The 12,680-nt window shown below is 54.1% G+C and overlaps 1 protein-coding gene across 2 annotated transcripts in view; it reads right to left on the minus strand.

Annotated features, from left to right (window-relative positions):
• The window catches only part of TBCD (tubulin folding cofactor D), a 156,129-nt gene that overhangs the window by 127,052 nt on the left and 16,397 nt on the right, over positions 1-12,680 (minus strand). For both annotated transcript variants that reach the window (XM_059150186.1, XM_059150185.1), the window contains exons 7-8: positions 12,535-12,667; positions 1,358-1,403 (exon numbers count right to left, since the gene is read on the minus strand). In XM_059150186.1, the coding sequence (XP_059006169.1) occupies positions 1,358-1,403; positions 12,535-12,667 (179 nt within the window). The remainder of the gene's footprint in view (positions 1-1,357; positions 1,404-12,534; positions 12,668-12,680) is intronic.

The following is a 12,680-nucleotide window of genomic DNA, read 5'->3' on the forward strand; positions in this document are numbered from 1 at the left end:
GCGAAACACACAGTAGATCATAAGAAATTGTGCAAACATCATGGGCCCAGCCCGGTGGGGAAGGGTCTCCCCAAAGAGGAAAATGCGTGGTCAGGGCCCTGTGCTGCCAAGGCTGGTTGGGGGGACGAGGTGGCATTACGGGGAAACCGGGGCCAGGAGAATGCACAAGATGGCATTTCGTATGAGACAAGGAGGGCAACATTTCAAGACAAGTTGTCACAGCATCTGAATCACTTGCGCAAGGACCCAAACAGCGCACAGTGACTGACGTGGTTACGAGTGACAGGGACATAAAACAGACCCAGCATCCACTGAGGAGGACGTGTGACAATGCTGAGCAAAGGCTCCTTGTGTCTCCAGGCGTGACGGCAGCACCAGCGCCTGTCTCCAAAAGCGCCCTACCTATCTTCTGGGGGTACACACTGCAACAGACCCAGGTAAGACGGCAGGCGGGCGTGCTGAGGAGGACACAGGGAGCCGAGACGCCCATGACTGAAAAATGTGAAGCCCGGGACAGAAGTGCGGGAGTTCACTACACTGCTCTCTCTTCCTTCATACGTGGCTGAAAGTTTCCAGGATGAAAATTTCTTTAAAATATAGGCTCTACTGGGCGCCTGGGTGGCTCAGTGGGTTAAAGCCTCTGCCTTTGGCTCTGGTCATGATCCCAGGGTCCTGGGATCAAGCCCCGCATTGGGCTCTCTGCTCAGCGGGGAGCCTGCTTCCCCTACCCTCTCTCTCTGCCTGCCTCTCTGCCTGCTTGTGATCTCTGTCTGTCAAATAAATAAAATCTTTAAAATATATATATATATAGGCTCTACTATTCAAAATTTATTCACAATTTTTCACAAATTATTCACAAAATTTATTCACAAATCTTCTAAAATATATCCCTGCAAGAAATTTCTCTCGGTCCAGGTAGTAAACTTCTCTGCAGCAAGAATCAGAGTTCATGATCATAAACTGAGCTTCTGTCTAAAATTACGAGTATGGGGGAAAAGGTCAAAGCCGTGACCCTGGCTGCAGAGACACAGCAGCTGTGACTGGCGTCCCAGGAGGTGAGCCAGAGACCTCGGGGTGTGTCCACATCACCCTGTCCCCCAGAATCAAAACCTGGCACACAGCACATCAAGAGCCCAGACCTCCCATACAGGCCTAAAAAAAAAAAAAAAAAAAAAAAAACCAGATTAAAGCACACATGCACACACAAAACAAACAAAAACAAAGAACTATGATAGTGTCCGAGTACAACAAAACTTACGACTCTTGTAACTACGAATAAAGTGTGAGAGAGACACACACTGGATTATAAACAGGCAAACTCACGTCACAAACACACCCTCTTACAAATAAACCTTACCATAGGGTAAACAGTCTTCACGTTTTCCATGCTTAAATATTTGTGCCTTTAAAAAAGAAAAAGTCAAATGTTACAATTGTATTTACAAATTTAGAACATAAATCATCAAAACAGTTCACTGCATCTTCCATAATTTTTACTCTAAATATCACAAAATAACTAACAGTTTCTATACGTGATAAAAGAATTACAAGAAGCAGGAGAGGCGATGTCGGAAAAGGACTTCGTGCAGTAGGAAAGCAACCATAAGGCCAGTCCACTTGGGGAGCACAAGGCAGCGCTGGTGACACGTACCCAGCCGCCAGTGAGGGCAGCAGCCATAAGGAGAGCAAAGAACCTCACTGGGTTTTCTTTAACGACCTGAGTGGGGCGCCAGGGTGGCTCAGTTAAGCCTCTGTCTTCGCCTCAAGTCGGACTCCACCACCCTGGGATCGAGTCCCCATCGGGCGCCCTGCTCAGTGGAGAACTGCTTCTCCCTCTCCTGCTGCTGCTCCGCCCACCCCGCCGCCAGCTCCTGTTCTCTCTCACTCCACTCTGTTTCCCTCAAATAAATAAATTTTTAAAAAATCTTTGAGGACCTGTATACAAGAAAAGGTGTCAAAGGGTCGAAGTTACAGGCCCAAGCAGCTGTCGTGAAGGTCAGGAGCCCAAGCGTGCACTCCTGGAGTGTCACTCATGCGCAGTCAACACGGGAGAAAGGGCTCCCCGGGCTTCTCACACACATTTGCTCATCCTGTGGGGCCCTGGCAAGGCATCTCCCACCCTTTCTCCTGTAACCAGGGACAACGTCCAAATCACAGACCTCACAAGCTCCAGAATGCTCAACCTGAAATTTTACCCTCCACTTCCAGGTCCAAAGAAAAATGGGACAATTGGGGCGCCTGGGTGGCTCTGTCAGTGAAGCGTCTGCCCTCAGCTCAGGTCATGACCCCAGCGTCCTGGGATCGAGCCCCACGTCAGGCTCTCTGCTCGGCAGGGAGCCTGCTTCCCCCTCTCTCTCTGCCTGCCTCTCTGCCTGCTTATGATCTCTGTCAAATAAATCAATAAATAAAATCTAAAAAAAAAAAAAGAAAAAGAAAAATGGGACAATTCACACAAGCATCAAGCCCCTTAAACAAAGAATCCTAGCACTGAGCACTTCCAAGAATTTCTTACAAGAATTTCCTCTCCTTCAGAAACAGTATTTAACCAGCAGAGTGAGAACTACTTCTGTCTTAGATGCGAAGGTCTGTACGCCCACCTGCGCTAGACACCCGTCCCCGACACCAGGTCCTGAGAGTCAAGGAGCTGCTCAGCCCTTCGAGCTGCCCCCACATGGTGCACCCCATCCACACCCGGACTCGAGAGACAGACAAGCTACCCAGGCTATCAGAGCCCACAGAGTCCTCACAATGGCTGCCGTTTTAAGCCACAGGCTTGGGGTGGGTTGTTAGCCAACAGAGAACGCTCGACTTGGGAAATTCACCCTGTAGGTAAGGGTGCTTCTGTCTAAGCCTGGACAGCAGACGCCACTGGGACAGCAGGAGGACACGCGGTCGGGACATAGAGACCCACCGGTGCGGACACGCGGTCGAGGCGTAGAGAGACCCACCGGTGCGGACACGCGGTCGGGGCGTAGAGAGACCCACCGGTGCGGACACGCGGTCGGGGCGTAGAGAGACCCACCGGTGCGGACACGCGGTCGGGGCGTAGAGAGACCCACCGGTGCGGACACGCGGTCGGGGCGTAGAGAGACCCACCGGTGCGGACACGCGGTCGGGGCGTAGAGACCCACCGGTGCGGACACGCGGTCGGGGCGTAGAGAGACCCACCGGTGCGGACACGCGGTCGGGGCGTAGAGAGACCCACCGGTGCGGACACGCGGTCGGGGTGTAGAGAGACCCACCGGTGCGGACACGAGGTCGGGGCGTAGAGAGACCCACCGGTGCGGACACGCGGTCGGGGCGTAGAGACCCACCGGTGCGGACACGCGGTCAGGACGTAGAGACCCACCAGTGCGGAAGTGTGAGCAGCCGGGAACAGAGCTGACAGTGCTTGGTGGCTGGCTGAAGTGTTCTCTGGGGGATGGCTGGGTGGCTCAGCTCACGATCCCCGGGTCCGAGGATCGAGTCAGGCTCCCTGCTTCTCCCTCTCCCTACGACCTCCTCTCTGCTGTGCGCGCTCTCTCTCTCTCTTTCACTCTCTCTCAAATAAAATCTTCCAAAAAGTGTTTTGGGGGTTCATTCACCAACTAAGCGAATAAGAATTTAAAAAACTATGACATGCCAGAAGTGATCTTTGCTGTGAACGTTCTTTATTTGCCAAATTCTTTACAAAGTCTCGGTAAGAAAACAGAACAAACACGGTGAAGGGTGACGCTGACATAGCCCCACCACAGTGCACGGGCAGATGGTGACAGGTCCCTGCCTGGAGACACCTGGCTTGGTCCCTAGCAGTCCCCACCCCAAAGAGAAGGACCAGCACCGAGGCCCGGCCACAGCCACTGTCTGGACTAACGGAAACCAATACTGCATCTTTACGGGAATGAGCGGAGTTCTATCCCGCTGCTCTTCCCAACCGTGAACCCACAGGATAACCCCAGCTCTCTGTACATGTGAAGAGACATGACACTGACACTGAGTCCCAGCCCCCTCGTGAACAGACTCAGACTCATGGAGAAGGATGAAAAGGAAGGGAAAAAAACAAAATCAATGAAGAAAAGGGCTTCATTTTTGTGAGTCTTGGTTTTTTTCTTTTAAGATTTATTTATTTGTTTTTTTTTTTTTCAAGGATTTATTTATTTGAGAAAGAGTCAGCGAGGGAGAACATGAGCAGGGAGAGAGGCAGAGGGAGAAAGGAGAAGCAGACTCCACAAGGAGCAGGGATCCTGACCTCAATCCCAGGACCCTGGGATCTCGGAGAGCGCGTGCGGCTGTACGGGCACACGCGGCAGCGGAGAGCGCGTGCGGCTGTACGGGCACACGCGGCAGCGGAGAGCGCGTGCGGCTGTACGGGCACACGCGGCAGCGGAGAGCAGCAGGTAAAAATGTTCTCGTCTTCTGATGGTCTCAAGCCTTCCTCAGCCAGGCCACGAAATGGGAAGTACACTCTTTTCACGGAAGCATAAAACATGAACCAAGTGCACACGCCTCTGAAAGCACCCACTTTGCATAAGCAATTACACCTCTTCAGATCAGAGAAAACACCAACAAGCAGCCCAGGAGAAATGACCGTCAGGGCTGTTTCTGTTGTTCTAGAAACCAGCACCACGCAAGGTGCAAACAAAAGGGAGTTTCTTAGTAATCATTCTAAACTACCACACCTTTCGATTGCTACCCACCCAAGCCTGCTCTTCTGCAATGTGCACAGCAGCTTCTCCTCCCCGGGGCATGTTCTCTGCGCCTGTGAATCACAGGCTGTCAGCTGCGCGGGAGCCGGTCCGCCCTGCTGCCGAGCAGGAGACACTGGTCTAAGGCTCCCTCGAGCACCACCAAGTCAAGGCCAAGAAAAGCAGCTCCACCCAGGACCTGGGAAAAAGGTCGCCGACACCAGACCAGCTCAGGGGTACCTCTCGCCAGCACCTGTGAACTCTCCCGTGAGCCGGTGCCCTCGGAACCAGCCCACCACCGGCTGGGCACCTCCGTGTGGGGTACCGTCCCCAGCGCGCCAGGAAAACATGACATCATAAACACACCAGCAGTCAGGCTACAGCCAGGCAAAGCGGGCTCCTCCCTTTCTGCACTCCTGACTCTTGTCCCAGTGCTAAGGAGCGTACCGTGCCCCCTCATGACAGTTGTGTCACACACAACGGGGATAAAAGTAAACACCATCAGGCAGTGACACAACCAGCTTCAGGATGGACAGCATGGAGAGCCTGCCCCACGGTCCTCAGCCGGGCCACAGCAAGCCCACCCAGGGCCACACCCTCCACAGAAGGCAGCAAAGCCCAATGGCGCTGCCTCTTTGTGTCACCCCGGGATGCACCCTACAGAGGAAGTCTAACACACCCTCCTACCGCCACTGGCTGGAACCCACCGCACCTGCCGGCTCACAATGATAAAAGAGAAGGGGCATTTGAAGCCAGCCTGCCGCCGTCCCCCAAAAATAACAGTAAGCGGACACTGGTCAGAGAAGCCCTGAGAAATGCAGAAGCAGACGTGTCCTGAGGACAGTGCCCACCCAGGCTGCACTCCAGGACCAGGCCCTGGCCAGGCGGAGGTCCACCCCGCTAAGGGGACAAGCCAGCCAGACCAGAGGCACCTCCAGTCCCCAGGAGAAGCAGGACATCTCCTCTTTTCCCTCGAGGGTGACCACTCTGGGTGTGGCTTTTGGGGCCCTCCATCCCCCGCCTCATGGGAGCCTGTCAGACTCCACAAACTGACCTTCCACACAAAGGCCTTCAAGAACCTTTAACAGAAGAACTTCAAACACCACAAAGCCGGAAGAGCTCTCCCTGAAAAGGACTGGAATCACTCCGTAAGAGCAACAGCCATGGTCCCGGGCAGCTCCACGAGGTGAGAGGGAAGAGCAGCAGGAGACGTACAACACTGACCCAGGATCAACAGACACAGTCCCTCCCCAAGAGGTCTTTGCTATTCCCACTGGCTTCAGCAGCCAGTAATTTTAGATAAAAACAACTGTTTCTCAATCAACTGAAAAATACCAAAAATCCTGGTCACACATCTCCTACTTGCCTAACGCAGGAACATGGAAGGGGCCAGAGACACAATTCCTGCCACAGAGAACTTAGTCACCAGCCGGCTAGTGCAGCATGCGCCCCATTCCCGCACCAGAGCAGTGCGGCCACAGGCTCAGAGGGGGACAAGGCCCCAAGCCACGCTGGCATCTGGGCAGGGAGGGGCTCTGAAGCCAGCGGGAGGAGAGGGACCGCCCCCCAGCCAGGAGGCCCCCAAGAGGCCCTGTCCCCTCCAAGTGAAAGTGAGGAGAGGAGACCCAACGAGGAGCAGGAGAAAACGCAGGTGGCACGCCTCCCCCAGGGACTAGACGGGCACAGAGCTGGGCCCACCGAAGGACTTTGACAGGGCCAGTGACCCGAGCAAGAACACCCGTGCCAGGAGCCACTGAGAAGAGCCTCTGCCGCTTCGCGCCCACGCCGCCACGCGCACCCTCTCCTGAACCAGGGCACACACGAGGGTGCAGCAGCACAGGGCCCAAAACCCTGGGGGAAACCAACACAAGCAGCCTGCTTGGCCTGACTCTGCCCCGCACCTGGTGCCCTGCCGGAGGGGCCTGGAGGACAGACTTCTGCAGGGCGTCTACTCTGCAGCTCAGGCTCCCCAGGCCCGTTCCTGGGCCCTCTGCCCCTGGTTCTACAGTGGCACCACGGAAGGGTGTACAGACAAAGCACAGCTGCGGCTGAGGGACCGAGGGGGTGGGTGCCACTGTCCCCAGAGCGGACGCCGCAGTCAGAGCCAGCCCCTGTGTGGAGAGACTCCTGCCCCAGAGTGGAGGATGGGCCACGGAGGGAGTGGCCAGCACATGAGGAAAGGAAGGCCAGGTCAGCGACACAACCCCCAGTCTCATCCACAAGGCCAGATGACACTGGACCTGGGCCCTGCCTGAGCACCCGTTTGCTGCTGGGGCCTCAGTCCACGGGCCGACAGGAGGAGGGAAAAGTGACAGAATGACAGGCACTGTCTCAGACTCATGGGGTCTGCAGCACAGCAGGTCCACAGAACTAGGGCTCTGTTGGACTCAGAAGAACCAGGAACTAAAGGTCAAGGGTGAATCCAGAGAGAAACATCAGTGGCCCTCCAACAGCAAGGACGAAGCCTGAGAAACACCTGCTTAGGGGGAGGGGTAAGGGTGGCCAGGTCCCATTCACCACAACCACCAAGAGGGCGGGAGCTACAAGGCCCCCGCATGGCCCGCAGTGGAGGCCACAGGCCCAGCTGGACAGAGGGCACCGGCCAGGAGGCCCACAGCTCTGGGCCAGCTCCACGCCAGCTGCCCCGCTGCGCGCTCCTTCTCCGGCCAGGAGGCGGAGAGCCTAGGACCAGCAAGGCCCCCGCCCCTCTTAGCGTGGGCTCGGCTGGGCTGCCTGCGAGCGTGCACCTGTCCAGCAGGACACGTCATCTGCTCACACAGCAGGTGTACAAACCAGACCCGCCAATGGGATTAAAGGCGTGCCACACAGCATGCGTGTTTCGACAGGACTCATGTCACCACGCTGCCTGCCCCACGCAAAATGCTGAGTTCCACAAAATCAAACCAGGATCAGAGGCGGCTGCTCCGTGGATTTAAATCCACAAGGAAACCGAAGGTTCCCACTTCCCCTGCATCCCACAGGAACACAGAGGTGCGCATCAGCCTGAAGCACAAACACACTCACCCGGCTCCTACCCCAGCCTCCACCCGAAACCCTGCCCCGGCAAGGGCTACGACTAAGAAGCTCGATTGGGCCATTTGTCCTCGGGCCACGCTGAACCCTAGCGAAACCACAGAGCGCTGCTCTCCAAAGAGCCCTCAGAGGAAAGAAATCAAAGCCTCCCTGACAAGTGTTCTGGATAATCAGGTGGCTTCTTTTCATCTTCAAAGAGCATGACATGCACTAATTAGCCTCCACACCACCCTCTGAGGTAAGAGCTTTGTTATTTCCCTTGGAGAGGCGGAATGTGGAGGAAGGCCTTCGCCTCTGCCTGGGGTCACAGGTGTTGCTACAGGGCATCCTGAGGCTCAGGACTGGCCCACAGCAGACGGGCCTCCCTCAGGGCAGCAAAGCACCCAAGGGCAGAGCCAACACAGCCTGGAGCCCGGGAGGTGCATTGCTGGTGCATCCCGCCCTCACAGAAACAACAGCCGCTCAACCAGGGCTGGAGTCACCTTTTATTTACTCAGACTCCAGGCAAAACCGGAACAGCTTCGGGACTTGCCCTCCACACGCACTCAGGCGCTGGGGACCGATTACCCGATTTTCAGTGTCTGCAACGAAACATTCTAGCCTTCCCCGAGAGCTACGCTTTTATCACTGATAAAGCAAATCAAACAAACTTCACCGTGAAGGGCTACAATCGTGACTGGCAAAGATGAGCGTTTTACTGCCCCTCATGGCACCCGCAGCATTCCTGAGTCAGAAGCCCCTCTTCAGCAGTACGAGTCCTCACCCACCCCCTGGCCATCCCAGGGAACGCGCGAAGAGAATCCCCGTCACCGTCAGTCATTAGGCCACTCAACCCGAGCAGTGAGAGCCAAGAAGGCACAACCAGCAATAAGGAAGCAGAAGTGACAGCACATTCAAATGATGACCATTTGCAATTTTGAATACTGAGTTTTCCTTCTTCGAATCTCCTGAATTTGCAATAATCCTAATGCTTAAAGCGGGACTAAGCCAGAGGACCTTCCTCGGACAGGAAGCCACCAGACTCCTGTTTCCTCCACACAAGAGTTAAAATTCAGCGCCGCAAGAGGAAGATGCTTCCAGGAAAATAAAGTCAAACCCCAGTTTCGATGGTGCTTGTTACGAGTTCACCTGTTTTGCCTAGCTCACGCTAATGAACAGTTGGAGAGAAACGAAGCCAAGTGCATCAAAGGAGACAGACGCAATCCGAAAGCACAATACACCTGCAGGTTCCATCACGCAGAGCGGACGCCCGGCCTCTGCCGTTCAGGTCTGACGAGCTCATGGTGAAACCTGCTCCCTGTCCGCAAGAGCCCAGCACCCTACACCGCTTCCTCCTGCCCAGGCAGCGTCAGCAGTAATTACACCAAACCACTGCTTTGAAAAGGAAAAGAGAAAAGGAAACAAGATGTGTAACTCCAGAAAGACCCTAGGTTTTCCAGAGGAAACAGAGGGGCTTCAGAAGGTTCCAGAGGGGTATGCTGGGCCCTGCAGGCTGCCACTTCCCAGCAGCTTCATTTACTCACTTCCCCAGGATTTGAGTTGCCCTGTCTGGCCACTGCCCACCTCGCTGAGGGCGCCCCTCTCCAAACAGCTCTGAGATACAGCTGCCGGGCTGCTCTAGTGCCCTGCTGGGGGAGGGGCAGAAGCTTTGGGGAAAATCCCTCTACTTCTCAAGAGAAGAGAGAAAGAGAACTTCTCCTAAGGGTGGAGCCTAGAGACACCCACATCCACAGCCCTCCTCCACTCCTGGCTGGCTCTTCGCACTGAGAGGGGGGCTGACCTGCTCCCACAGCTGGTAGGACAATACTCGGCAGCCCGTCCCACCGAAACACTGGGTTTTGCCATTAAAAGCGTGTGTCTCCCCCTTAGGAAGAAGCAGCAGAAAACGTGAGAAAAATGTTGAAACAAGATCAAAAATATTTTTAGAAGTAAATCAATAAAAGGACCTAGGGCAAAGCAACGCAGAACTGGACAAAAAGGGTCCCTATGCCCCTCTCAAGCCTTCAGGAAGAGTATCAGAGTCCCAAGGACCTGAGCCCAGGAACAAGGGAGCTGTCAGGAACTCTCACAGGTGGCTTGAGTACACAGGTCCGCCACTGTCTCTTCCGGGAAACCTGCCTCGCTGCTGCCGGCCCAGGCTGGGGCCACACAGGCCTCACCTGCCCACAGATCCCTAGGGCCATCACAGTAATCTGCAGCCCTACAGCCTAGTCACCCTGCTGGCCCAGCTGCCCCTGTGTGTATGAACACAGCTGTGGCTCCTGGAAAGGTGGCTCCTGGAAAGGTGGTTCCTGGAGGGGTGGCTTCCGGGCAAAGCTTACAGGAGACCCTAAGAGCCCGTCCCAGATACAATTCCTGACTGGGCAAAAAAGGTCTAAAATAGGACCCTAACCACAAAAGCCAGTTAGGTCCAATGTGCCTGACCCTCCTGTGCCCACACTCAGATGGGTCCAGCACTCTGCCCTGCATGCCACAAGAGACCAAGAGGCTCCAGCTACACTGTCAGACCTTCTGATTGTTTCTCTATGACCTAAGACTTCTCAATGAAACTCAGGGCAAAAAATTAAGACTCCCCTTACACCCAAACCTTAAAATAAAGCATCTCTACCCCATTCACCCATCCTTTACCAGAACTACCTAAAACGTAAATGCACTTTCCCAGAATTCGGGCACTGACAGCCTGGTGGGTACACGTCCATGCCCCGCGCCATCCACATCCACACTAGGTGCCCTTACAGGCCAGCCTCACCCTGCACTGACGGCTATCATGGCAATTACCCTGAAAATCCCAATAAAACCCTTTCTAAGCACCACCTCCGCAGAGCTGGAATGAGAGCCACCTGAGGGCACCGGCTGTGCGTCGACACAAGCTGACACCCCATGTTTCATCAGCAGCACAGGTGTGTGCCATGGATAAGAAAAAACAGAAGACATTTAAACTGTTAAGCTAAAAAAAAGAAAACAATTGCTACATGCCCAAGGGAACTAAAATACATGTTCAAACAAAAACTTACACCCAGAAGTCCAGGTTAGCACTACTCATAAGAACTATGGATACCCACACAGCAGATGTTATTTGGCCATAAAAAAGAGTGGATTACTGATCTAAGCTACAACACGGACGAACCCTGAGAACACAACACTAAGTGAAAGAAGCCATTGACAAAGGTCACATGTTGTACAACTCCATTTATATTAAATGTTCAGAATGAGCAAATCCACAGAGACAGAAACTAAATTAATGGGAAATGACTGCTAATAGGTGTGGGGTTTCCTTTAGGGGTGATGAGGATATTTTGGAATTAGATAGCAGTGATGGCTGTGCAACCCTGTGCATGTACAAAACAATCACTGACTTAGACACTTTAAAAAAACAGATTACTCATGGTGTATGAATTCTCTCTCAATTTATTCTTAAAGATTTTTAAATAGTTATTTTAGAGAGTTTGTGTGCACACACACACACACACACATGCGTGCCCAAGCAGGGACAGAGGCAACGAGAGAGGGACAAGAGAGAGGCAGACTCCCTGCTGAGCACAGGCGCCCCCACCCCCCGCAAGATGGGTTCAATCCCACAACCCACAAGATAGTGACCTGAGCCCAAATCAAGAGCTGGATATTCAATCAACTAAGACCCCTGGCATCTTTCTCTCAGTATGTTTAGTAACTAGTGCACAACACATCACATTCGTTTGCAGAATGGAAGAAAGAAGGGGGAAAAAAAAACAGCACCTCAACAGACCCCAGGAATTCAGAAAATGTTCTATTTTTCCAGGCTTCTTTACAAAATGTCTTGAAATATTCTCTCTGAAAGGCTCTGTCCTTCCTGAAGACAAGAGCAACATGAATGGGAAGAAACAGATGCCAAGAATGTTCCCTGAGAGGCCAGGCAGTCTGTGCCCTAAGTGCCCAGGACAGGGTGTGCAGTTAGAAAGGGCTGTCCCCAGGCCCTGGTGGCAGCCCCAGCAGTGCCACCTCCTCTCTTCCTACAACCTGGGCCCACTGCCCTGGGTGAGAACACCATCAGCCCCACTTTTCACTGGCCCTCATGGCTTCCTACACCTCATCCCACCTGTCAACAGCCAACACACAGGACAACACCCAAGAAAATGACGTCACACTGAGTCACTGGTCCAAATGTCTCCATTTTAACCCAGTCCAAAATGCCCTGCTCTCCAAAAAGTGGGCCCTGGGCCTCTACAGCTTCAGAAAAAGGCCAAGAACCAAGTCCGAGCTGCTGCAATATGAGAGCAGAGAGGAGGCACCAGGCCCCCAACACCCAAGGACCATGAGAGCCTCGTCAGCCTCCCCTCTTCTGGAACCGCCCTCCTCCTCATTAGGACTAGAAAAGGCAACACAGTAGAAAGACGAAGCAGGAAGTGGGAAAGGGTAGGAGGTAGGGCACCAACCAGTGCACTCTGGGCAGGTGCCTCTGTGTGTTTCACACACTTGTTCCTAACACCCTAACCCAAGGAGCTGAACAAAATCCAAGTCCAATCTCCTGCCTCATTTCATCAGCGCTCGTTCAGATCATTCTACTCTGGAACACAATTACGCAGCAGGAAACCCAAGGAGGACAGGCCCTGCCCACCTGCCTGCCTACCGGCCCCAGCTCTGTGGACACCACTGCCACCTGGTGGCCACGCACCGGGCTGGCTCAGGCCATCTCCTTCACGGGAGCAGAAAGCCCAGGGCGGCCGACCCAAAGACAGGCCTGGGTTATAAGGTGCAGTGCTGTGCTGTTGGGGTTAGTGGTCTCTTACTGTGTTCCAGCTACTTCAGAATGGACTCAGAGGTAAAGAGAACCTGTCCCCTCCCCCGGCGTAGTGTTTACCAGGGCCTGGAGTGTGCCATCCATGGCAATGACGCCCTCGATGGTCTGGAAGGAGGAGCAGGCCAAGGTGTGCAGGCTCCAGTCCAAGAAACCTGCCATCTTCTCCTGCTTGACATCGGGCCGTGTGACAAACCTGCCAGAAGGAA

The sequence above is a fragment of the Mustela lutreola genome, chromosome 15 (genome assembly GCF_030435805.1).
Source record: "Mustela lutreola isolate mMusLut2 chromosome 15, mMusLut2.pri, whole genome shotgun sequence".
Classification (NCBI taxonomy): Eukaryota; Metazoa; Chordata; class Mammalia; order Carnivora; family Mustelidae; genus Mustela; species Mustela lutreola.